This window comes from Populus alba, chromosome 17 (genome assembly GCF_005239225.2).
Source record: "Populus alba chromosome 17, ASM523922v2, whole genome shotgun sequence".
Lineage (NCBI taxonomy): Eukaryota > Viridiplantae > Streptophyta > Magnoliopsida > Malpighiales > Salicaceae > Populus > Populus alba.
Window position 1 is genome coordinate 17,693,714 of NC_133300.1, and position 26,367 is coordinate 17,720,080.

Sequence of the window (26,367 nt, forward strand, 5' to 3'; positions counted from 1 at the left end):
CATGCATCCAATTGCATTCTTAAACATGCTCTAAGTGATTGTTGGAAAGTGTTGTAGATATTATGTTTCAAAATATTTTTCATTTGAAATGTATTAAAATAATTTTTTTATTTTAAAAAATTTATTTATAATCAGCACATAAAAACAATTAGAAAACACAATAAAAAAAATTTAAAGCAAAAAAAAAAAATCAAAAAATAGTAAAATAGCGGTTCAACCGTAACACTTACATGCTTTAAAACGGTGTTTGCTTAGCATAGTGTTTTAAAAAAAAAAATTAATTTTTTTTTATTTTACATTAATTTTTTTAATATGTTAATATCAAAAATACATTTTTTTAAAAATATATATATATATATATATATATATATATATTACTTTAATATTTAAAAAAAACAGTTTAAAACATAACGACTATAGTAACAAAAACTACCTGAAAACGCCCTTCGAAGATTGTCGTTACTTTTTCTTCGTTTTGGTAATACCAAAGTTGTAGTTATACTAACAGATGTCAAAAGTGGAGCCTGCAGATGCCACCCACCCGCATCTTCAGTAGAAATGAAGCACTTCTTTTGCTTGAAGATGAAAATAATAATAATAATAATAATAATAATAATAGTTTTGATTTGATCGGACTCAAAGCTAACTAAATTGACCTGAATTAATTTAATTTTTTTAAGAAAATATCTAAAAAAATACTATTTAAAAAAATACCCAAACGTTTTTAACTAAACAGTACTAGTCCAAATTAGGTAATCATCAGGTTATAATACCTAATCAGTTGAAGTTTCAAAACTAGGAAAATAAGTAATTTGATAGCCTATTTTTTTAGGAAAAAAAATTAAAAAAAAATTATTTTATTTATTTTAAAATTAATATTTTTATATATTTTTTTATTAAAAATAAGTTTTAAAAAATAAAAAAATATATTATTTTAATAAATTTTAAAATAAAAAATATTTTAAAAAACAATGATTAATAAATTTTATAATAGATCAGCATTCAAGGCAAACAAGATACTTTAGATAATGAAAGGTAATGCTGAAAAATCAGACTATTCATGACTTTCGAAATGAAAGCAACCGAGGAACTAAGCAGGAACTTTCTGATATGCTAATAACTTAGTCACCAGGTCTACCTAAAATAAAATAAAATAAAACCTTGAGTCATGCATCCTTTACCATGTAAATATGATTCTACTTTGCAGATTGAGGAATAAAAACACCTTTAATATGATTAGAAGTGTAGCTGGAATTATTTTTTAAAGTGCTTTTAACTTAAAAAATTATTAAAATAAAGTGTAGTGTAGTGATGAATTCACGAGTGAGCGTCTCAAGCGTGGCTATCTCCTTTACGGCCCTCCGGGAACTGGCTAATCGACTATGATTGCTGCTATGGCTAATTTCTTGGGTTATGATCTTTATGATCTTGAGTTGACCACAGTGAAGGACAACGGCGATCTTAGGAAGCTATTGATCGAAACCACTGGAAAATCTATCGTCGTGATTGAGGATATTGATTGCTCACTTGATCTTACAGGACAGCGGAAGAAAAAGGAGAAAGATGAGAATGATGCAGAAACAGGAAAAGAGAAGGATCCAATTTCTAAGAAGAAAAAGGAGGCTGAAGAAGAGAGCAAACGGACTGGTGAGGTTACTTTATCAGGGCTTTTGAATTTCATCGATGGAATCTGGTCAGCATGTGGGGGAGAAGGAATTATTGTGTTCACTACCAATTATGTGGACAGACTGGATCCTGCTTTAATAAGGAGGGGGAGGATGGACAAGAGCATAGAGATGTCATATTGTCGCTTTGAAGCATTCAAGGTGCTAGCCAAGAATTATTTGGAACTCGAGTCCCACGAATTGTTTGGAAAAATTGAAGAGTTGTTGGGGAAGACAAAGATAGACCTGCTGATGTTGCTGAGAATCTAATGCCAAAGTCTTGAGACTTGTTTGAAGTGTTTGATTGAAGCTCTTGAGGCTTCAAAGGAGGAAGCAAGAAAAGAGTCTGAAGAAGCAATGTTAAAGGCTGAGAAAGCAGACAGAGAATGGTGAAGCATCTTCTTCCAAGGAAGAAGCAGGCAGCAGTAAAAGAGGATGGTGTCACCTTATCCAGGGAAGTGAAGGAGAATGGTGTCATTGCTCAAGGTTAGGGTGGAGAGACAGTGACAACACCTTGAAAAGCATTATTAGACATTTGATTATGCAGGAACTTGGAACACAGCACAGTTGCAATGTAGTTGCTGTCAAATAAGCAAGATTAGCCATTGTAATTGGATAAATTACTGCATAATTGCCTATTGCTAATTTTCCTGGTAATCTATCACTATTGTTAGTCAATTTTTCAAGACTGTGCCACCTGCTTCTTGTAGATTCCAAATCACCCACTTGCTTTCACCTTTCTTTGATTATATAAGATCATAGAGATAAAAGATGCTAAAGGAGACAGTGTTTAGTAAATGGGGCATTTTCTTTTTGCTGTTGATCATCCTTTTTCACACTTGGATTCCACAACTCCATCAACTGTCCCTTTTTCTTAAATATTCCTAGAGCTGATAGACATCCACTAAAGCAAACAAAACAAGAAATTTTCAAGAGCTGGAACCATACTTGAACAGAGTTAACAATACTGCGACTACTGCTGTATTTCATTTCTACTATAGAAACATACAGATCAAGCGTAAACCCTAACCCTAGAGACATACATGCATACTAGAGACACAGGAAGAAAAAAAATAAAGAGGCCCAATTAACTACATGAACAAAAGAAAGTACATAGCTAATCAAGAACTGGTGAACTTAGTGACAGCCTTAGTTCCCTCAGAAACAGCATGCTTAGCCAACTCTCCAGGCAAGACCAACCTGACAGCAGTCTGGATCTCCCTCGAGGTAATCGTGGGCTTCTTGTTATACCTAGCAAGTCTTGAGGATTCCTGAGCAAGCTTCTCGAAAATATCATTAATGAAAGAATTCATGATACCCATCGCCTTGCTTGAAATCCCAATATCTGGATGAACTTGTTTCAGGACCTTGAAGATGTAGATCTTGTAGGTCTCTGTGCTCTTCTTCACCCTCTTCTTCTTCTTGTCTCCAACTACTGCTGCTCCGCCTTCTTTTGGGAGCTTCTTGCCTGCCTTTGGCTTCTTCTCTGCAGGGGCTTTCTCTGCCACTGTCTTCTTCTCCTCCGCCGGCTTCTTCTCCGCTGGCTTTTTCTCTGCTCTTGGTGCCATTTTTTCTCGAAGGCGACGAATCCAGAGGAGGAGAGGCTAAGAGAGTTTTTTGTTGGAGATGACTTTTCGTGCTGTGATAGTTTTGTTTCTTCAGTTATATAATAGGAGGCGGGTAGTGACCTTGTGTGATTGGTCGTTGCTTTTTATATGGATTGATGACGTGGATGGTTTCGATCGTTGGATTAATTTATCAGTCGGCGGTATAGATTGTTTGATGTAGTTTCATGGTAGTCGTATAGCACAGATTGCTGACATGGACCAAAAAGTGTACGGAATTAATTACTTAAAGTTGAGTTTCGAATGAATTTTAATTTTAATTCTTTTAACTTTTAACTAACGAGGGTGTTTGTTATGTGTTTAGAAAGTGATTAAGTAAAACGCAAGTTTAGAGATGTTTGGTAATACAGCAACTGTATTTTATATAAAATCTATCAAAAAAATTAAGTTTGAAATAAATTTTTATATGATAACTGAGTTTCATAAAATTTTATTTTTTTTGTATTTTAAAAGTATTTTTTTTAATTTGAAATTTTTTTATTTTTTTATACTTCAAATTATTTTTTTTAATTTTATTTCTAAATTATTTTAATGCGTTGATATCAAAAATAATTTTTTAAAAATAAAAAAATTATTTTAATATATTTCCAAATAAAAAATACTTTTAAAAAGTAATTACAATCAAATATTTTATACATGTTTTTTACTACACATATATTTCAATTATAATTTTTACTAAACATGTATTTAAATCCAACTAATTATACATAACTATATTTTTAAAAAATTTATTTTATTAGAATTATAACCACAAAAATTACCTCGAAAACAAATAAATTTTTATGGAAGTTCAACCACAAGCTAGTGAAAAGCATGTCATGCTCGTTCCTAGAACTCCATTGCAAAAAGTAATAAGCCTAGAAGACCATTTAATATTTTTACCAAATATATCTTTATCCTATCTCTTTTCTTTCAGTTTACTGTTAAGATCTAGTTTAAGCACTGTTTTTTTTATATATTTAAAAAAGTATTTTTTTAAATAAATTTTAAATTTTTTTAAAAAAAAAATATTAACTTCAAATTAATATATTTTTTAATATTTTTAAATCATTTTAATACATTGATATCAAAAATAATTTTTTTAAAATAAAAAAAAAATATTATTTTGATGTATTTTCAAATAAAAAACACTTTAAAAAACAACTACAACCATATTTTCAAACTTATTGTGCGTGTTTGGAAGTCTGGTTGCGGTTACTTTTTAAAGTGTCTTTTTCACTCAGAAAAGTATGCCAATAATATTTTTTTTATGTTTTAAAAAAATTATTTTTGAGATCAGCATATCAAAATAATTAAAAAATATAAAAAAATATATTAATTCAAACAAAAAAAAATCAAATTTTTTTAAAAAATACTTTTGAAACACAATTCCAAACATAATAACTCTTATTGTCCACGTGATTCAAATTAACACCACCCTCTTCCAATGTTAACCAATGTTTTCATCATCTTCTTCTTTTTTTGGGGTCACAAACCACGGTAAAAACACACAAATCAAAACCAGATCTACACCAACGACCCTCTGCTCCATGACAAAGTTCAACAAAAACCAACACCAGATCTATTGTTATTAAGTCCTATAGTCCGTTCCTCGCGTACAACCACGTGTGTTAGTGTAGGATTTTATTTTCAAGTAGTTAGTATTAAATATATATTAATTGTTCAATGTCAAGTATAGAAACAATTGATATCCTATTTGATAATTTCATGTTTAACTATAATTTTAACTAAATATTAATCAAGATTTTGTGATAAAAATTTATTAGAATTTTTATTTAATTAAAAAATGAAAATTTTTAATTTTTAATTTATAAATTCTAATTTATACTACGTCTCTTATTGAAAAAAATGATTTTAGCTGTTTTTATTAAACATAATTTTAACTTACTTTTATCCTACACTATTTATCAAAAAATATTTTGAAATTATAAGTTTAAATAAAAAAAAAATTATAAGTCAACACCAAATGAATTCTAAGATTATCTTCGCGAAATCCTAAAATGATCAAGAAATATTTATTTCTCAAGTACTTTTTGTGATTTATATATTGAACTATGATTAAGTAACGTTAACTCTTCTTAAACTCTTAACTCAACCTGATATGGCCAGTGATAAAAAGGTCATATGTTAAAGTTAGGTCCAACTATGTAGTTGTGTTTATTATTTTATTTTGTCTTAATTAACACTAAACCAATTCCAAAAAGAAATTAACGCTAAACCAAATACTTAAGAATAGATCATCCATTAAGAATTCGCCAAAAAAATGAAAGCTAAAACAAAGAGAGGGTAGAACGAAAATTTTTGTTAATGGAATCCAATCTAAACATATACCAATACTCGAATGATTTCATCTTGGGTATATCAATTTGAATTTTTATATATATATAAAAAATTAAACTCGGATTTTACATTGATTTGTACTTTACAAAGATTTTTTTTTTTTTTTAATCTTATTTGTGTTTGAGAAGTTCAAGATGTATTTTTTTGGCTAACATAAACAAGATTTTCAATTTTTTGTCAAAATCTGCCTAGAATCAAGTTGTGTTTATTTTTGTGGTGGTACCATATTTTTGAAAAAAAAAATAATAAGCTTATATAAAAAAAATAAAAATATATAATTTAATATATTTCTAAATAAAAAAAACATTATAAAACAACCACTACTATATAATGTTAGACACCACCTCAAACAAGAAAGAACACACAAGACTATTAGTCTTATTTGAAGATGACATCTTTCATCATTTTTTTTTTTAAATATGCTAAGGCGTAAATGAAGGACAAGAAAACACCCATGACCCAACCGAAGGTGGCTGTCAACCTAGCAGAAGGTGGGGAGAATAAAAGAGGAGGGAAAAAGGTGTGGCCCAACCGAAGGTTAGAAAAGAGAAATTACTTGCTTTTTTAAATATGATAGATGTTATATTTTAAAATGTTTTTTTTTTTTAAAATAAATACATCAAAATAATAATAATATATATAATTTTAAAGGAAAAAAAAAAAGAAATAACAAAACAAATGCCTGCCAAACAGGCCCAAAATGAAAAGGAGAATAAATGGACGCTGTCGACCGAACCTCTACCTGGCCCAACCAAAACTCTCTTCTCCTAGTCCATCAGTGATCAGACAGACCTCTAACACAAAACCCAACTGAACCTGGCATCAGTCTTAAATACACGAGTTTTGAAAAGTAACAAATGGTAACTCATGTTGTACTAACTAGTGATATTTCATTGTCACAAATCCAATCTGATCTTCTGTTTTCCCGACCATATTCGTAACAATTTCCAGCCTTCCAAGATAATTTACATCACATTCTAAAATCAGTTTAAGAAAATATATAACTTTATGAAATTCATCGATGAGGACCATCCTCGAAACGTAACTGTACAAGGTCCTTGTTTCCTAGTCCTACAGATTTCCGTAACTAATTTATGGAGAAATTTTGAACTGTCTGGCAAACATGTTAGCTAATATTTTGACATGAAATTGACTAACTTCATAAGCCCTGCTACTGATTTGCAGACAATTAATGTTGAAAGCGAAGATGACAGATATGCTTAGGCATGACTTAGCTGATAAGAGTTAAAAAAGGAATATGTTTCTGGTCTAAGCAGCTGGAACTCCATTGAAGCTCGACTCATCCAACATCTCAACTACAGGAGCAAACTGCACAGGAAGAAAAGTAAGAGAGAGAGAGAGACTAACCAAGTGTTCATAAACATATAAACTGACCTCATCATCCTCTTCGAAGTATATCCCATCAACTGCGCTATTCTGCTGGAACTCCCATCCCAGAATATTCTCAAGTAGTTCTTTCAGTTTCCTAGTCTGCAAGAGTTGGAACATTAAAGTGCAAACATCTTCCATTCATTCATCCAACACCAGATCATCCATTTCAATGAAATTTAGAAGTGGTGAATACTTAATGAAACTATAGACTGCAATAAATTGATTTCTAATCAAATGAAGCATATCCAGGAGCACACATTAATCTAAGATTCCAATCCATAAGTAAAGATCTGAAACATTCTAGCAGATGGTAAAAAAAGACATGATATAGTGCTTTTTTCATGCAAAAGGAAGAGAATTTGGTATCATGCCAAATATGCATGACAATTAAACATCACCGAAAAAAGTAAAGAATTTGTGATGGACACCATCCTTATATTAGTGGGAGAAGAACAGAATAGAACTGCAAGCATGAGAATGTGAGTCTGTGGCTTTCACAACTCGCATAAAAAGAGAGGTTTGCAGTCAATGACCAAGAATCATAACTATAAGAAGTTTCTAAAATAAACAAGACCAATTTAGTTTTTCTGAAAAAAATGTTTAAAAATAGAACTTTGAGATGTAAAATATGCAATTTACATGTACAAGAAAAGAGCAAATTGACTATGAAAAGATGAGTTTAATGTACAAACCCATGTCAAAAGATCTCCATCCACCACAGTGGCATCTTGCATCAACAAAAAGAAATCCTGCAACCCATTTAGCCATAAATCAATCACTTGATCCTAACACAAGAATCAATATGTAATCTTTGCAACACCAATGATTTGAAATTGCTATAAGGTTTTCCTTTTCTTTCTGCGGCCTAGTTGTATGAAGTTGCATGGCAGGCAACCAATTATATGTAATGCCTAGGAACTTAATAAGCAGACAAGGAAATTTAAATCACCACAATCTAATTCAAACATGAAAAGTCTCTTCTAAGTGGCAATTGAGCCTCATCAGTTGATAAGTTAGGTTCAACGAACTACCTTGCAAAGTCGGTGCAAAAAGCTATCAGCAGAAAACCATGACTTGTCCAGCAATGATGATACCGCTATTCCTGCACCATTACTTTCTTTCCTATCTTTCTGAAGTCCATATTTCAGTTGATAGAAGATGACCTTGATGAACTGTGTGAAATTCATATGAGCCGGTACCAGTTAGAACAATGATGTTATTAGCAGGTGCATGTATAATGTATTAGCTTTCAACCACACAATAATGCATAGAAACTCGGGCACCAAAATATCAACACCAGAAAAGGATAAACACCAGGATCACTAGAAAAAAAACCCAGATATACCAACAAGTCTTATCCAGTAAACCAAGCTTGCTGAGTGGATATAGTTAAATAATTGGTTAAGTTCACTAGAGAACTTCAAAATGGTAATAAGAGTAAGGAGTTGGGGGAAGCAATGATAAAAAGGACAAGGCATCAGGTTTCCAGAGTCAGGCAAGCAAATGATTAGAAAGTCCAGCCACTATCATTATAAGGAAGGGGATAAAAATTAGGGTAGGAAGGAGCATAAAAACCCATGTGATAATTAAAAAATGAATTTCAGATAAGATCACAGAAAAAGATTCAGGAATCTAAAACCCAGATGTTAAGGCCTCAGTTGCGTTCATCTGCTAATAACATCACCTTTAGTTAACCATTGCATTTTGTGGCGCTATTCAGTTACCTTTTCTTTTTGTGGTGGTATTCAGTTACCTAAATTTTAAAACCACCATGATCATGTAATAATATAAAGAAACACTCAAAACAATTACTGTCAGAATATTACCTTAGTAAAAAGATGACTCCTTGTACGAAAAGGCTGTAAAAAGAACAAAAGAGCACTGTCATTAGAAGACAAATAATACAAAATCCAAAGCTGGAATGAACATCATTAAGGTGATATGTGTAAACTATGCACAGGATGAACTACAAGTTAACCAAACACTTATAGAGCACAGAAGTGAAAAAAGTGTTTTTAAAAGAATATCATACTATAACATTAGAGAAGACAAGGAGACAGAAAAATTTTCAGTACTGCGCGACCTGTGCACGTTCACCATAAATTAACGATCTTAATTGTATTAAGGAATGGGGAGTAGTATATCATACTAAATCAGCAAGAAACTATAAAATACAAAGGAAAAATGGTTTTAAAAAAGTGATTTTAATTGAGAAATGCTCAGAAGATATTGCTGCTTGCAGTGCTGAACTAAACACCAAAACATGTGTGATACTTGTTTCATTTTCATGTGACAGCCACTCAATGTATTGTGATGCACTAAATCACTATATATGAGCACCTACTGTAGACAATTAGCATCTAGGGAGACGTTTAAATGCACAAACTATGAGTGTGTATATATTGTTCTGCTATTGCTCTTGAATATACGCCTCATTCAATCTAATCAACACCTCTTTGAATTTGGGCAAAAGCCATAATTTTCAATTATTGAAAGCAAAACCATAGCAAGTAAAACTTAGTTCAAACCTTCATAATTGGAGCTCTTTACAATAATCATGAAAGAATACAATCATTGGATTCAGCTCACGGGATATGATATGGAGCAGAAGAAAGAACAGTATCAAAGAAAGTTCAAAGGAGAACACGTGCATGAGCGTGCGCACAAAGAAGAATAATGTAAAGGCACAGTGGGAAGAGTGGTGGTGAAAAACATCATGATCTTAATATGTGGATGAGAAAGTGCCACATGCATAATTAAATAAAGCATTGGTTTTCTAAGTTTCAAAGTATTGAGAGCACATTATATCTCAAACTAATATTTTACTATCAAGGGAAACGGAAACAAATCATTACTTACAGCTTCAATGCAACTCAGTAGAAGGCTAACCAAAGATTTCCACTGAAAAAATGCTTCAAGTGATTGACCCATCTGCAGAGTTTTTTGAATGCCATAAAGATATGATACCATCGATCAATGTGTGAAATGCAGGATTTATCTGTGCATACCAAAAATGCAATATAAGCAAATTGCAGCTCCCCTAGAAGTAAGTCTTCAGAACCTCCATAGTCTTTAATCAAAACACTTTCTAGTAATTCAGTCTGATAACAGGAAAACAAGAAGGAGAAAGAAAGAAACAAGTTAATCTAAATTATAAAATGTCAAAGATAATTCAGAAGCCATGCATACCAATACTTTACCTTGTCAAGATTCAAAGAAGTAAGTTCTTTCCCCTCCATTCCTCTGCGTTTAATAACACGTGGGATTGTGGTGTAATAACATCCTCTCTTCTTGGACTGATCAACTGATGTAGATGCTTGGAACTTACCAGTCCCCAATTGTGCATCTAGAGCTCTCTCGATTGATGTTTTAGGACTGTTTTTATCCATTTCAGATTCACATGCAACCGTTATTTCTCCCCCAATGGGTTCTGTGAATTGAACGAGCAATTCAACATAAACAAGTTGTGAGGAACTCACTATCAGGGGAGGCACACTATGTATTTCAAATATGCTAGCAGAGTCATAGTATTTCATAGACAGATGAAAACCTTTGTTCTATTAAAAATAAGTGACTAATGCATATTCTTACATGATTTACATGCTTCAAGCTCTCTACATCAATTACTAGCCAAGAAGCTAAAGCTAACATTCACATCAACCAATACCCATATCCAGTGCTGAACTTTTCCCATCTATTTTTTTTTTAAAGGAAATGTGATCTGACCAGTCAATGAACATAATATATCTACAAGAAAAAAATATTTAAATTAATATAAAGTATATATCTATGTGGATTCTCAAAAGCAAATTTAAAAAAGTCGAAGAACCAAATGTAAAATGAGAAAACAGCAGCAATTATAGAAGATGAAAATGAAGTGTTAAAAGCACCAAGCACTCAACCATGAGAAAGCAATCATGAAGAAATCCTAATAAGAGCTAACAACAGAGCTGTTTAAAATAAATAGCACTTCTAGTAGCTAAAATACCAATTCGTTTGATGATGGTCTTTGTGAGGTAACTAGACAATCGCTTCCATTCTCCATACTGGCTTAGGTTATAAGGACCAAGATATCTGTCAAACTCTAAACTTTTAACTGCTTGGCAAAATCTTTCTTCCTGGGCAGCAAAAAAGGAGAGAAAAAACATAAACCAAAATGAAGCCAGCACTATGCACACCAAGCAAATGTTTAGATTGAATACTGTCCTCCAAAAAGTAAAGTTTTGAACAGGAACTTCCAAAAAAGAAAACCCAGGTCCGGAATTCTTGTTGTCTATCCATGGGTTAGAGTGAACTGAAAAGTATAGCTATAACTATTCATGTATCTATCAAATTAAAAGCAGGGTTGAAACTGTGCAGGTATGGGTAAATAAGTAAGATCCTTGTAGGAAACTAAACCATGCAAAAGCTCTCAGTTCCTATAACCATGTAGAATTGATTCTCCTTGCTAGTAATAGATCATTAAGTTTTCGTTAAAGTTATTAAGAAAGCACAAGCATTAACGTTATTGCAAAACCAAACACAAGTTAGGACATTATCTCGTGATGGGGAAATCATATAGTCAACCCAATTAGTCAATAATTTACATGTTAAAGAACTAACCAATTGAATATATTATATCTTGGTTTAAATGAACGTTGATCTGACATTGTTTAACTATACATGCATAAAGCAAGTACACTTGCAGATAAAAAAGTCCTTAAATGTTCCCCTCAGCAAGCAGCAAAAACCTTCAAATTGGAATTCTACAATTCCCAGCCACTTATCAACGTACAGATTTCCTTGGACCAGCTTCTTGAATAACTTGCCTTGTCTTGTCCAAAGTTTTCATATCCCAGGACACCTTTATAAAAGAAGAAACTAACCAAGACAACTAATGTAAGCTGAGGACCAAAACCACGACACTTTTTTCTCATGCAGAAGACAAGTACCAAAAATTTGAAGGAACAGATCAAAGGACACTGTCCAAGTAAATTGGGTGGAAATAAGAAATGGCCCACTGTAACCACTAGAAGGAAAAATATAATCCTCAGCTCCAAGAGAATGATCATCAAAGAGTTCTAGAAAGGAAAGCCAGCCAACTACACTACAACTCGACTAAACCATCCAACTGTTAAAGCGATCGCGACTCATTAGCGAAAAAGTTTGACTCAGGTAATCGTAATTTGGACAGTTTTTCCTTTTCCCCTCTTGATATTAGATGGAAGAAAAAAAAATGTAAAGAGCAATACATTCTTCCAATTAACAAGGCTTGTGTTACAAATGTACCGCAAACTAAACAAGAAAAGAAAAAATCACAACAAAGTTACCAGCATCACTAATTCTATTTTCACAACAAGTAACTCAAAAAATACAGTAAGAATGCATATTCAAAAAGATAAATAAACACAAACCTCGTCTTCTGGAACCTTCACCAGCCTTTCCTCTTGTTGATTCCATTTACGAACAATAACCTGTTCATTAACCAAAAAAAAATGAAAAGCAAAAAAGCAGTCATAATAAGAGCAAATTTCAAAATTTAGCATTCAAAACAGAAATTAATAACAATAAAAATTCAATTAAATAAAAAGAAACCCTACCTCAGACGGAGCCGCATCAACGAAGAAGCCAACGATAGGGGAGAATTGCTTGCCGTCTTTACTAGAAGAACTGTAGTAAACAAAATGAGGACCAGGAGGTATCATTTTGATGCCTTTAAATGCTGGTCCCACTGTAAACATCTGCAATTTGTCACAGTCAGTCACGATAGCATAAATTTCGAAATTCAACTAAACGGAGAAAATCTCTAGTACCTGAGTGTCAATGCCGACAAGAGTGTACTGAGGGACGTCGAGGAGGAGGAGTGTGGCTCCTTGCTTTACCAGCTCTAACGCCGTCTCTGGATCCATGGCTACCTATTTTTAAGAGATTGTTTTAGTTTTCTGGTTTCGGTTTACGAGAAAGGAAGGAAGAAGAGAGTGTGAAAGAGTGAGAGACGGACCAGGCGGTCGCTTTGCTGTTGTAGAAGTAGAATCCAGAAACATCGAGGGCCGTTTCGGGGTTTTAAATAGTTTGTGTTTGGTGAGTTTAGGAATCTTTGGGTTTGTAATTGTAATTTCAATGACTTACGGGTGGCAAATAGCAATCTTTGGTTGATTTTAGATAGGGGTGTTCATGGTTTTCGGGTTTAGATTTATAATTGAATCCAACTCCACTTCTAAACTCGAATTATTTGAATTTTTTTTGGATTTGAGAAGGTTAAATATATTAAATTTAGGTAATTTTTTCTACTATAAATATTTACGGGATAGATTTAAAAGACTAATTTTCATGGGATTATATTTAGAGGTGAGTATATTGTAGGCATCATTAGGATTAATTTTCATATCTTACTTCTATATTAAATTCTTGATATCTTTTATCTCTCTTCAATGAAAAAAATAATTTTTTTTATTATACCAAAAAAATCTAATAAAAATAAAAAGCTCATTAACAAAAAATTCCAAAATTAAAATTTCTAAATAAAATAAATATTCAATACATAAATGATCAAATATAAAATTAAAATAACTATAAAATATATGTGCTGGATCAAGTTAATCATGTTTTAAAAATCTCAACCTGTAATATTTATTCATTATATTTTTTAACCTAATACAATTTGTAATATTTTATATTATTTAATTTTTAACACCCCTCATTTTAATCAATTAGTGTATAATGAAATGAATAACATACACAAAAGAGTTTGGCTTAATAGATATTTTTTGGACCCCTCATTTTTTGGACTTAATGTCAACATTCATAACTTCTTTTAAATGTATCAAATTGATAATAGAGACGTGTTTTTAATATTTTTTAAACAAAAAACTTGATCTTAATTCATGCACATGATCCGAAAAATACTCTTTATTATTGGAAAAAAAAATGTAAAAATGTTTCGTCTCGTCATGAAATTATTACACCTAATTTTAATGTGAAAAATATGTGTTAAATGTTTAGTATAAACTAAGTAAGAGAAACGTTTTGCTTCTCAATATTAAATAATAAACCATATAATTAATGCCCACTTTAATGATAGTGAATGCTTCAGACCAAAAATTAAAACAAAAGAAAAAAACCAATATTGAAGGTCTAATTTACTGGCCTGTGACTATAAAACCTCACTTACTTAACTTCTTTATCACTAAATGCACATTACTTGAACTGCCAGAACAAGAATCTTTTTTTTTCTAGAGCACGAACATGTCTTCTTGCCGATCCACCATGCCCTCCAATGCAAATCCAAACTTTGATGAACGTCGATGGATAATTAACATTCGTCGAACACTCGACGAGGAGCTTGAAGATGACACTGAAATTCCTGTCTGTATTTTCAATGTCCTTAAAGTTCTAATGACAAGTTGCCCAGATTGCTATGTTCCACAGCAAGTTGCAATAGGTCCATACCATTACTGGCGTCCGGAGCTCTATGAGATGGAGAGGTACAAGCTCGCCGCCGCAAAAAGAGCTCAGAAACGCCTCGAAAGCCTCAAGTTTTCACACATTGTTGATAACTTGATCAACCTTGAGTTGAAGATTCGAGCTTGTTATCATAAGTTCTTAGATTTTAGTAATGAAACTCTAGCCTGGATGATGGCCATTGATGCGTCATTCTTGCTTGAATTCCTACAAATTTATGCCGTCAAAGAAGGGATCGTTTTCACTAGAGTCTCCTCAAGAATGTCACATTTGGTTGATTATGCAGGGAGAAAATCAGCCCACAACGCAATTCTCAGAGATATGGTAATGCTTGAGAACCAAATCCCATTATTTGTGTTGAGAAAGATTCTTGAAGTTCAATTGCCATCGTTGGAGATGGCTGATGATACGCTACTCTCAATGCTGGTTGGATTTTACAAGGAGATTTCTCCATTTAAGACGTTGGAGGACATTCCCAAGATCAATATCTCTCAATGTGCCCACTTGCTAGACTATTTGTATGACGTTATTGTGCCCAATTTTGAAGCACCAGAAGAGATAAATGAGGACGACGATCAGCTTGATGCAATGCAAGGTAAATGTCTGTCATCCGAGAATTCAAACCTAATCTCAAGGCTAAGCGAAGGTCTGGTGCGTCTTCTCAAAAGATTGCTATTTTCTAGACATGTTAAGGCCATGCTTAAATTGCCTTGGACAATCGTCTCTAACCTTCCTGGATGTTCAATCTTGAAACAACCTGTTGAATACCTTTTCTTCTCACAAGACAGAGAAGTCAAACCAGAGAATGAGAACCTGAACAGTGAACATAACAAGCCTCCCTTGGCAGAGGAGATCGCAATTCCTTGTGTCGCCGAACTGTTCAGATCCGGAATCCGTTTTGCACCGTCAACAGGTAACATCCTGAGCATTAGTTTTGATGCCAAGACCGACACATTTTACCTTCCGAGTATCAGTTTAGAAGTGAACACAGAGGTGGTCCTAAGAAACTTGGTAGCATACGAGGCTTCAAACGCGTCAGGACCATTGGTTTTTACGCGTTATACTGAATTGATGAATGGGATAATCGATACCGAAGAGGATGTGAAGCTGCTTAGAGAAAAAGGCATAATTTTGAACAGGTTAAAGAGTGATGCAGAGGTTGCCAGCTTGTGGAATGGGATGAGCAAATCTATTAGACTCACCAAGGTTCCTTTCTTAGACAAAGTGATTGAAGATGTTAACAGGTATTACAATGGACGATGGACAGTAAAAGGAGGTAGATTTATGAAGCAATATGTGTTTAGTTCTTGGCAGTTTCTCACATTGCTGGCTGCCATTTTTCTTTTGCTCTTGATGACATTGCAAGTCTTCTGCACTGTCTATAGATACACTCGAATGCTTCATATGAGACCACCTAGGAACTAGTCATAGTTATGGTAATGTAGTGGCTAAACAAATTCAAGAATCTAAATCTACTGCAAATTTGTGATTGACTTGATCACATTCAGAAGCAGGTCCACCAGGTGGGCTGGAAGTTCTTGACTCAAGGATGGGTTAAATTGAACGTGGATGGAGGAGCCAGGGGAATCCAGGTCAAGCAATCCCGGATGAATTTGGGTCTTGAATAAAAGAATTTGCAATTAATTCGGGACTATATTCTTCAGTTAGAGCAGAGCTATGTCCGGTGGTGCCAGGTCTCGAATCAGCATGGATGTTGGGATTTCTAAAGGTTATCCTAGAATCTGAATCCAAACTGGTGGTTCAGCTCATCATGCAGGTGTCTACTACGGTGGAAGCAAATTACTCACTTATCGCCAAACCAACGGAGCTGCAAGATCGTGAGTGGAAGATCAAAGTCCAATGTGTTTACCGCGAGGCAAATCAAGCAACAGATTGGTTAGCAAATTTTAGTTCGTCTATGAATTATCTTGATAGGAGCAATTGAATTCTAAATGACACTCCGGAAAATAGCAACTTTCGTCGCTAATTATGTCTGTATTTAGTGACGGAATAAATCTGTTTTCCTAGTTCTTATTTTCAAGTATATTTTGCCCAATCAAACAAACTTCATGCATCATAATGATTCGTGAAGATCGTGCGTTTTACATGTTATGATGACCAGCCCATCATCCTCAACGTCTTGAAAAAATAACCTCCCAACTACGTCACCAAAACTCTCGTTGCCATCCATAGTGCTATTAGCAGGTCCATCTCCATGACAGAATCTTTCGGGAATACAGAGCAGAAGGCAGAGCATTGCTTCAAGTGTGGAGGTAGATTGTTATAAAACTTAATTAACTTGATGGAGTTGATCTACACCTTAATACATCTATTAAACTAGCTCACTTATCATTGGAATCATCCCTTACATCATCCAATAAAACTTAATTAACTTAATGGAGTTAATCTTTGATCTATTTTGTCAAAAAATCATTTTGACTTAATAATTTAAGTTGTTAGGTGAGGTATCAAAATATGATTTATATTATTCTTTAATATACCTCTCAAGTAAAAGCCCTTTGAGCTAAAAACTTGCACAAACTCATATTACTTTATACTTAATTTTTATCATATAAATGAGAATGGTGAAATTCAAACTCATGACTGCTTGATCATCAAAGTTTTGATACGATGTCAAAGAATCATTTCAATCCAATACTTTAAACTATTAGATAAAATCCTAAAATATAATTTATATTATTATCTAATATGCTTAACTTGGATAAACCTGTTTTAAAGCCGATTTAGTTAATTCCAAGAAATTTTTTAACAAAATATCTTTTTCCCCTGTAATTCCTTTCAATGTTCGTAAACAAATAGCCAAGGATAAACGAATATTATTATGTTACCGCTTCTAATGACTTTACCAACAACTAAACTAGTTAGAACCCACATTTTTCTCAATTAGAAAATAAAAATTATTTAATTTAGAAAAAAAAATTTTTATGATGCTTTTATTTGCTTTTCCTATTTAGTATAAAATATCAAATATTGAAATTTGTGAATTTATTTTTTTCTAGTTTGTTTAGATTGTTTTTTGAGTTTATTTAAAGAGTTGTAAATTTCTTAAAAAATAAAACTACTAGGTGTGGTGAATTATTGAGAAATAAAATTTTAAATTAGGATTTTTGTGTGATTATTCTATTTAATAGAATTTTATGATGTTTGTTATTATTGCTTTTTTAATGTTATTTTTATAAATCAGTTGGTATCAGAGCTTTATAATTTTTAATTATTAGTTGTTGCATGATGTTGAACTATTATAGACAGGGGTGGAAGCAAGAGATGGTCGCAGAATAAGAATTTATGCTGTTGTTGAATGGGGGTGTTTCTTTTTTCTTTAAGAAAGAGATTGATTATGAAATTGATTCTAGAAGATATATAAAGACAGATTGCAAAAAAAAAAAGATGTTCATGAATTATGATGATGAAAAATATATAAAGATAAATTTCAAAACTAACATGTCAACTAGTGGAGATAAGGATCTCATGCAATCGTGAAAAAAGTGATCTTGGATATATAATTAATTTTAAAATCTATTTTAGATGCATGAATGTTGGTATCATGCATTAAATCCAAAAAATGGGTCTCAATGTCACATGAAAAGGTGAGCAATGAAAACGTTGTAGTTTTTTGTTTGCTTTCGTTACGTTACTTATCATGGTTTTTATTACTCGTTGTTTTGTAATGCTATAGCTAGCAAGAACGTTGTCATGTTGTGCTTGGCTTTTAGAAAAAACTCAGGAGTTATTGAATTAATTATTTTTATTAAAATATTTTATTTTTATTTTTATTTTTATTTTTAAAATTGATTTAATTGTATTTGATCCTGTCAACTAAATCACTAAAATTCAACTAGATTAATTAATTTTTACTTTATCAATTTCTTTAATAAATTAACTTGAAGTTTATAAATTCAATTAAATTATAAATTATAAATTTCTCAAGTGAACTAAAGTAATTCTCTTGTTTTCCACTTGGCATGTAGTTAAAAACATATATATATATATATATATATAATATATATATAAACTAAGACGGCGCGAGTGATTCAATGTGTTCTCGGGGAGGAATCACTATATAGATTCCAGCCGCGATTTCTTTCTTTTCTAAGTTTTTCATTTGATCTTTCAATTTTTTTTTGTTTGTTCCTTTAATTTTGTATTGATTTAGAATTAGTATTAATGATTTATTTTTTTGAATTTAATGTAACAAGGTCAAAAAACATTGTTTTGAATTTTTTTTTTAAAAAAATTCAGATTCACTTGAATATTCAACCCGGATATTAACATTTATCCAACTTGTAACCTCAGTATCTTGTGCCGAAATAATATTTAATGATACATCCATTATATTCACACATCGAGATAACTCAATTCTTATAATTTTCTTGTGCTTACATTTATATTATGAGCATATTTAAAGAAAGTTGAACTGATAAAATCAAATTGATTCCCTAACCTTGACCATTGTGGACTAATTAAAAGGAGTTTCCAAATTACTTTGCCTCTCCCTTGGAACAAAATTACCCACCACAAGATCATAATGCCCGATTTCTCTCTAGAGAAGAAGGTTGCATCAATGTGGTAGCCCAGGCTTGATAAATATGGCATCTAAAGCATAGATTGCCTAAAGAGAGGGAGGAAAAATCCATAATCCATGCCAAAGCGACGAAGAAAATGCATGAGAATGGGATTCTAGACATCTATTTTAATTTATTGTCTTTAGTTTTGATTGAAGGTAGCTAAGCCTCAAGGTCAAGGGCACTTTGGTCTTCCTTCCTTGGTCTTCCAGTTATTGTAGCAAGGGCATGTTTCCTTGTTGCCATAAGTACCAGGAGGAACACAGAGGCATGTCGCACAGCATTTCAGACAGAAGAACATGCATGGCTTCTTGTGTGATGTTGCTGAGCAGCGGTAATTACATCTTGGTTTGCATTCTGTAATCTCAAAATAAGTAAATTAATAAATGATTTCACACTCTTGATTTGCTACTTAAGTAATGTAATGTAATGTAATTTCTCAAGAAAAACACATAGTTTTTAAATCCGACTTCAAATGTTTATACCAACTAAACTAGTTAGAATCCACATTTCTCTTAGATTATAGCCTTGTTTAAAAGGAAAGAAAAAACCCAAGAGAGCAAGCATAATATATATACCTGAAGGACGAAGCTTGGCACCATGGATCTGTTAAGTGATTCAGAAAGAAAAAAAGAGATTAGAGCTAGCTCTTTTACAAGAGTGGCGACAACTTTTGTAAGCCAAGAAAGCTAGCACATACATATATGTAAATTTACATACCTCAGCCACGTTGGAAAATGTAATTAGAAGAAAGAGAGAGAGGACCACCAAGGGAGAATTGCGACTGAGGCTAGCCATGGTGCTCTCTTATCTCTCTCTCTCTCTAAATATATATTCTAAAAGGGTTTTCTTTTTCCTTGATAGAGATTTTTATTTTCCAGGGGGATTTTGGGTTATTATTTATAGGGATTTCTTTGGGATGACATCAAGGCGTGAATGCTGGGAACAGGCATTAAATCCAAAAAAAAATGGGTCTCATTGTCACATGCATGCAAAAGTGAGCAACGAAAGCGCCGTAGTTTGTGGTCTCGTTTTTTCTTTGCTTTTGTATTGTCAACGAAAGGTAGCAATAATGTTGCCGTATTGAATTTGGATTGATTGGTATTTTTATTGAAACACAGCGGTTTTGTTTTGTTTTTTTTTAATTCTTTTAAGTTTATTTTTTAAGAATATGATTATGGTTATTTTTAAAAGTATTTTTTATTTAAAAATATATTAAAATAATATATTTTTATTTTTTAAAAATTATTTTTAATATAAAAATATCAAAACAATTCTAAAACACTAAACAAATTTAATTTTAAATAAATAAATAAAACTTTTAAAAACATAAATTAGACCTCGTAGCAGTTCTCACACATCTCACATAGTCTGAGTAAGAGCGTGTTTGACAGTGTGGTAGTGGTTGCTTTTCAAATAGCTTTTTATACGAAATACATGTCAATGATGTTTTTTTTATTTTTTAAAAATTATTTTTTGACATCAACACATCAAAACGATTCAAAAAAATACAAATCGCACTCAATTTTAGTAAAAAAAAAATCAAAATTTTGCAAAATACAAATAAAAACACAGCCTCAAACACTACCTAAGTCTCTGAAACAAGTATGAGGGAATATTTTATTTAAAAAAATCGCCGGATTTAGAAAAATTAGTTAAACCCTGTGCCTAGTCTTCTCCTTTTTCCCTAAAATAGCCCTATAAAGAGGAAACAAAAAGCTCCCTATCTGCTAGGGAGTGACTAACAGTAGACAGGACATGTAACATGTGGTTGAACATGCCTAAGTTTTGAATTCGTTGATGTCTGAAGAAAAAGAAAGCATCAGCTCCACATCACATGTTACCAATCTATGAGAAGGCAAGAAACAAGCTATACTTGCTTTGAGTTTCAAACACCATGAAGCTTCGAAAAAAAAAAATTAAAAAATTAAAAAAGAAGCTCCCAGTCCTAAGATCCAGGACATGCAACTGTCACTTATTGGAACAATATTCACCATCCTCGTTATTTTGATCAGAAAAATCCCACCAAGCACCTAAATCATCAGTGGCCAAGAGCTGACCTAACAAATTCTATGAATCTTGATTCAGTCCACCCAAGATAACAGAAACAATTTGACTAGACTGTTTTCAAGAACACAGATTGCATCACATAGCTTTACCTTCTTACATACACAATCCATTATAAATTAATTATTACGAAGGGCAAACCAAGTTACGAAACGGGATTGATGCCGAAAACTAGACAGATCAAAATTCTGTGATAAGTCAACCAACTCCTTTTGGCCACTATTGCTATTGCTGCTCCAATTTGCAATCACAAACCGTCTTCTCTGTCCATCTTGCGAAGGAACAACTGAACTAAGCCTGATATAATAAGTAATCGCGATGATGAAAGTCATTCGCTGCTGGGGAAACTCCCTGACAAACTTATGAGGTTGGTAAGTTGAGCATTGCAGAGAGTTTTTGCAAGTCCCAAAATTCTTTCTGGGACATGATAACAGCTCCCACAGCCAGAGCAGCAGACACAATAAACGTGCTTCTTATGCATCCAAGGCCTCGCGAAAATCGTCCCAGAATTGCCTTGCAGTACTTGTCTGCTTCTTTCAAGGATGCATGGTCGCCTGAATTTTCTGCCTTCGCCAATACTTTCTCATTCTATAAAAAAGCACAGCATAAAACAAGTCATATATTACAAGACACTGACAGGCATAACATTGTCAGTACAAGGTGGAGCAGCAAGTTAGACTAGGTGCACTAGCAACTAAGGCATATTACCTGGGTCCCAATCATGAATGTAAAATTATGAATGCCTGGAGCAATGAGAAGAAAAACACAAGGTCCCTTGTTTCTCTTCCTCCCTTGTTAGGAAGAAGAGGAATATTAAGGGTATCGTAATTCAGAAAATTCAAGTGATGTTTACAGAATTCGCAAACAACCAAGCTAAGATGCCTAATAGTAAATTTTCTCAGTTCATGATCTGTCTACGAGAATAACCTAAAGAATTAATGATGGTTCAATTGACCCAAAACCTTTATTTTAATACTCCATACATTTCTGCAAGTAAATATGCAGATAAATATGAAAAACATGTTACCTTCTGCCTGAAACTCTTTAGAGTTTCACTCACTTGGTCAAGACAAGAATGTTTGACAGAGTGGTCCTTCCATTCATCTGAAAGCTGTCTCAAAACCATGACACTTGCTTTGAGATTATCCAGATAGAACATGTCCTGTTTCCAAGTAGTTCATGTACAGGCAACCAAAGTCAACATTGTATATAACAACAGCAACCGGTCTCAAATTTACAATCTAAATCATAATTACATCAGAAAACGCCTACCCATTGTTTGTAACACTCAGGGTTCTGTGTCAAGCACCAAATGAAAATGTCACTTGCTTCCTTTGATAGTTCAGAGTTACCTGCAGAAAGCATTGATAATCAGTTTGTGATGCACACTTATAGACAGCAATCAATTGATGACAAGCAGCCAATTTGAGTTTAGACTACCTTCTCCAATAGCTTTGACTGAAATGTTCAAAATCTGCTGCGTTACTTGCTTCATTGCTTTGCTTCCAGAGGAACCAGCGAGAGCAACCTCCTTTAAGGTTGGATAAACAGCTTCAAACCTCTCGGTTGCCTAAGGAAAAAAACAAATCAAAACTTGCCTCAGGCCTAAAATACCCAACAAAATCTAGAAAGCTCCACCAGAATACCCACCTTAACTCTAGCTGAAGGAACTGGGAAGGTTACTCTCATCAAAAGCTCAAGAGCAGAAGGTGGTACCAAGCGCTCACCCTTTTTAACAGCACCATTTAATAAAATTGTACGAGCTTTGGGGGATGATAAGATTCTAATCCAAAGAAAAAAAAGGGGGGGGGTCAGAATTAAATATGAACAAACTATGAAAATTAAGATTAAATAACAAGCTACACAATAATGTCAAAGATCTAAATGACACAAGCATCGAATAGGAAGGTGTGAAATTAATTTGAATCCCAATGGTACCTCTCAATCAACTGCAAGATTAAGTCTCTGGATTGAGGATTACTGCTTGATTTCCCACTCAGCATAGGGAAGAGAACACGAATCCACATGTACAATCCCACAACCAAATCTCCTTGAGATGCCTAAATCAAAATACAGTTCCAAATATCAAAATCTATTTTCCTAAGAGAAGAATTCACATATTTGGGAAGGTCAGGTTACCTGAGCAATCATCCATACAGTGACAGGAAGCTTGTCTTGTCCTTGATATTTTGGATTTTCACTAATTACCGGCAATAAATTGATCAACACGTCAGGCTTGCGTTGTAATGCCATTGCCAAAACCACAAATATGGCAACCTGGAGCCCAACAGTATATTGATAGAATGGTCAGGCACTATTACAACAACCATGAGAAAAATTTGTAAAAATGAACATAAAGTGTCCCGGGAAACCTTTAGTATTGATGCTGGTGTTCTAACCATAAACAATGCCTTAAAATAAGCACAGTTCCTAACATTCTTCAAACAGGATAGCATCTGACTTACTTTAGGGAAAAATACTTATCTACAAGGTATTCATACACAATACTAATCCAAGCCTGTGAACTGAAGCAGTATCTGATAACAAGTATTCCATAATGTATTGGGAAGAATGATCTATTTTTACAAAGAAAAGTGGTAGTATTTCATGGTTTGTTGCTTTTTTAACATGCAGCAGTTGTTATGGTTTTGCTGAGAAAAAGAGTAGGAAAGGGAAAATAAGACTATAACAAACTGACAGCAGAGATTCTCCTTAACCACAAGAAAACTTGAAGTACACAGGGGAAGCAGCATTAAAAAAAATAAAAAAAAAAAAAATAAAAAAAGAGAGGGGGGGGATAGGAAGAAAAATGAAATTGAAATATTCAAGTTCTTCTAAAACACTCAAAATGTTGATTTCCAGACATATTTTCTTTAAAGCAAGGCTAAGTGGATGAAACTATGGTTTATGTCAAAATTAGATTCCAGAATCATGTGCCCAAGTTGATGGCAATTGGTGCAATGGTTGTTGCTGCCTTGATGCTTTTTGCTGGTTGTTTAACCGATTTGCACCAAAAAAATGTGTCCTCCATCTCTTCACACCAACCTTGGGGGATTTTCATGAATTCTAGCTATGTTTTACAGGTTTGGTAGTGTACTGAAACTAAACTTATCCGTTTATGATAATTTACATTGACAGCTACATTATTGTTTCTGAATTTATTATTTTATTTAGTGGAGTAACAGATTTGAGCATTTAATTCAAGCAACCTAATGAACCAAAGATTTTTTTAAAAGTGACCAAGCATGCATGTGAGCGATACAGAAGCAACATAAGATTTGAATGTTGTGAATCAGCTAAATACTATATCAATCCCTGGTTTCTTTCAAGTCTTACGGAGTTCTTTATCAAATTTTGAACACTAAAAGTTCTTTTGACATGGTTAATAAGCATATCCAAAAATTCAATTTTTGCTAGTCTTAGTATTTCTAGGAGCTCCAATTTCCACATTAAGGAACATTGGAACCCAAGGACACAATATAGACATATAGTGACAGGATGGCCAAATTAGAGGATTTGAACAGCTAAAACCTGCGTTCCAGTAAATGAACGTCTATTAATCAAAGCTCTTTGCAAACATATGACTCGTAACAACTTCTAAATTCTCACCTATAATACAGAAATTAAAGCACTAGCATGCAAGCACAAACCAAACATGATAATATGTAAAAAATTAAAAAACACTTTTAAAGAAAGTATTGACTAGCATTGAAGTACTTATTAGAAATCATATATAAAGAGATATTCCTGAAAGCTACCAGAGACTTGGATGGCGATTGCTGGACCACTTTTTTGGATCCCTTGGTAACTCCTTGATGACTTGCAAGGTCAGCGAAAATGCTGTCCATTGACCATAACACAAAGGACGCAAGTGCTTCAAGAGATCGCTGGCCAAGCCAGTCAACTGCCGTCTTGTAAACATCTTGAGAGATGTGTGCGAGAGGAATCTGCTCAGAAAAGCATTGATTAAAAATAAGATGTTAGAAATGGTAATAACATAAAGAATTCTTTCAAATCACATCAAGCAACTTAAGCTTCTCACAGAACAATGTAAGTGGATCAATTCAGCTCGATCCATCTTAGATCATCACATAAACGAATTACACGATGTCGGTACCTTACCATCTTAACACAAATACAAAAATCAGAACGAACAAGCAAAGACTTAACTACACCATTATAACCCAAATCATTCACATCCGTTATTACTAATCTTTAAAGAAAACAATGCTATGTTAAGAAAAAAAATATATTATTTTTTATGTAATCAAAATTACTATTTCCTAACTAGAATAAAAAAAAAAAAAACACTTACATCAACCAATTTGCCAACAGAGGACTCCTTGAAGATCTTCAACCAAGGAAACTGAGCTGAACTCACTGATGAAAATGCTCTTCCAAAGTAATCAGCAAATCTCATTAATAGTATATCCTGCTGTGTCTCATACGAGACCTAAATCCGCCAAAACGACATCACAAAAAAAAAAATATATATTTTTTTTAAAATGTACGGATTCAAATTAATTAAAAATAAAAAAGTAAGATCAGAGAAACTAAATTAAAAAAAAACAAGGATATTAATTATAATTATTAATTAAAGGCTTACAGTGATGTCAACAAGAAAGGCGCCTAAATCACCGGCATCGATCTTCGCAGCCGCCTCCGCCACCGTCACTTTTGGTTTCTTCGCCTTCGGCTTCTTTACCTTCTTCACCTGTTCTCCAGCACCACCACGGTCTCCATCGTCACTCTCGCCATCATCCTCATCAGAATGCCGCTTCGATCCATCTTTCTCGCCACTCTCCTCCTCCTCTCTCCTCCGGCTCTCCTCCGCAATCCTCCGTCTCCGATCCTCAGAATGTTGCTCAATTGAACGAAACACATCAGCTTCCCCACCGCCGACACCGTTAGATCGTCGGTGATCGGAGGAAGAATTCTCCGGAAAATTCGAAACTTTTGGGAGTTGTTGTTTCTTGTTCCGCTTTGAATACGTAACTGTTTTCCATCCGCCGTCGCTCTGATCTTTACCGTTAACGTTAATGTTAACGTTGCCTTTTCCGCTACGGTTTCTCATTTCAATTTCGTCTTCCATGAGAAGTTGTGCTATAAGAGCTGAATTCTCGTCCATGATTGAAAGGGCTGCGGTTTCAACGGAGCGACAGAAACGGAGGTTGAGTTTTCAACGGCGAGTGAAGAGAGAGGAGAAGGCGGGTTGGGTTTTTGAAGGAGACGATCAGAGAGGGGGTCACTAGTGTC

The 26,367-nt window shown here is 33.4% G+C and overlaps 6 protein-coding genes across 6 annotated transcripts; 2 read left to right on the top strand and 4 right to left on the bottom strand.

Annotated features, from left to right (window-relative positions):
- Positions 1 to 1,382: 1,382 nt before the first annotated feature.
- LOC118039589 (AAA-ATPase ASD, mitochondrial) lies at positions 1,383 to 2,057 on the top strand. The gene is made up of 2 exons (XM_035046332.1): positions 1,383 to 1,826; positions 1,962 to 2,057. Exons 1-2 carry the CDS (start codon positions 1,383 to 1,385, stop codon positions 2,055 to 2,057), a joined length of 540 nt encoding a protein of 179 aa, XP_034902223.1.
- A 565-nt stretch (positions 2,058 to 2,622) lies between these two features.
- On the bottom strand, positions 2,623 to 3,320 carry LOC118039618 (histone H2B). The gene has a single exon (XM_035046369.2). It carries the CDS (start codon positions 3,230 to 3,232, stop codon positions 2,786 to 2,788), a length of 447 nt encoding a protein of 148 aa, XP_034902260.1. The 5' UTR covers positions 3,233 to 3,320; the 3' UTR covers positions 2,623 to 2,785.
- A 3,284-nt stretch (positions 3,321 to 6,604) lies between these two features.
- On the bottom strand, positions 6,605 to 13,064 carry LOC118039619 (uncharacterized). The gene is made up of 12 exons (XM_035046371.2): positions 12,814 to 13,064; positions 12,601 to 12,741; positions 12,415 to 12,474; positions 11,010 to 11,139; positions 10,222 to 10,451; positions 10,030 to 10,122; positions 9,881 to 9,952; positions 8,848 to 8,880; positions 8,053 to 8,193; positions 7,714 to 7,770; positions 7,025 to 7,120; positions 6,605 to 6,958 (listed from the first exon to the last, which is right to left on the bottom strand). Exons 1-12 carry the CDS (start codon positions 12,907 to 12,909, stop codon positions 6,899 to 6,901), a joined length of 1,209 nt encoding a protein of 402 aa, XP_034902262.1. The 5' UTR covers positions 12,910 to 13,064; the 3' UTR covers positions 6,605 to 6,898.
- Positions 13,065 to 14,245: 1,181 nt separating this feature from the next.
- On the top strand, positions 14,246 to 15,886 carry LOC118039590 (putative UPF0481 protein At3g02645). Its single transcript, XM_035046333.1, has one exon. The coding sequence runs from the start codon at positions 14,246 to 14,248 to the stop codon at positions 15,884 to 15,886; it is 1,641 nt and encodes a 546-aa protein (XP_034902224.1).
- A 2,925-nt stretch (positions 15,887 to 18,811) lies between these two features.
- On the bottom strand, positions 18,812 to 19,925 carry LOC118039620 (protein RSI-1). Its single transcript, XM_035046372.2, has 3 exons — positions 19,765 to 19,925; positions 19,623 to 19,650; positions 18,812 to 19,401 (listed from the first exon to the last, which is right to left on the bottom strand). Exons 1-3 carry the CDS (start codon positions 19,840 to 19,842, stop codon positions 19,220 to 19,222), a joined length of 288 nt encoding a protein of 95 aa, XP_034902263.1. The 5' UTR covers positions 19,843 to 19,925; the 3' UTR covers positions 18,812 to 19,219.
- A 1,046-nt stretch (positions 19,926 to 20,971) lies between these two features.
- LOC118039621 (uncharacterized) lies at positions 20,972 to 26,367 on the bottom strand. Its single transcript, XM_035046373.2, has 10 exons — positions 25,718 to 26,367; positions 25,427 to 25,564; positions 24,870 to 25,058; positions 23,251 to 23,388; positions 23,050 to 23,171; positions 22,762 to 22,894; positions 22,552 to 22,681; positions 22,384 to 22,463; positions 22,139 to 22,273; positions 20,972 to 21,699 (listed from the first exon to the last, which is right to left on the bottom strand). The coding sequence occupies exons 1-10, from the start codon at positions 26,237 to 26,239 to the stop codon at positions 21,472 to 21,474; spliced, it is 1,815 nt and encodes a 604-aa protein (XP_034902264.1). The 5' UTR covers positions 26,240 to 26,367; the 3' UTR covers positions 20,972 to 21,471.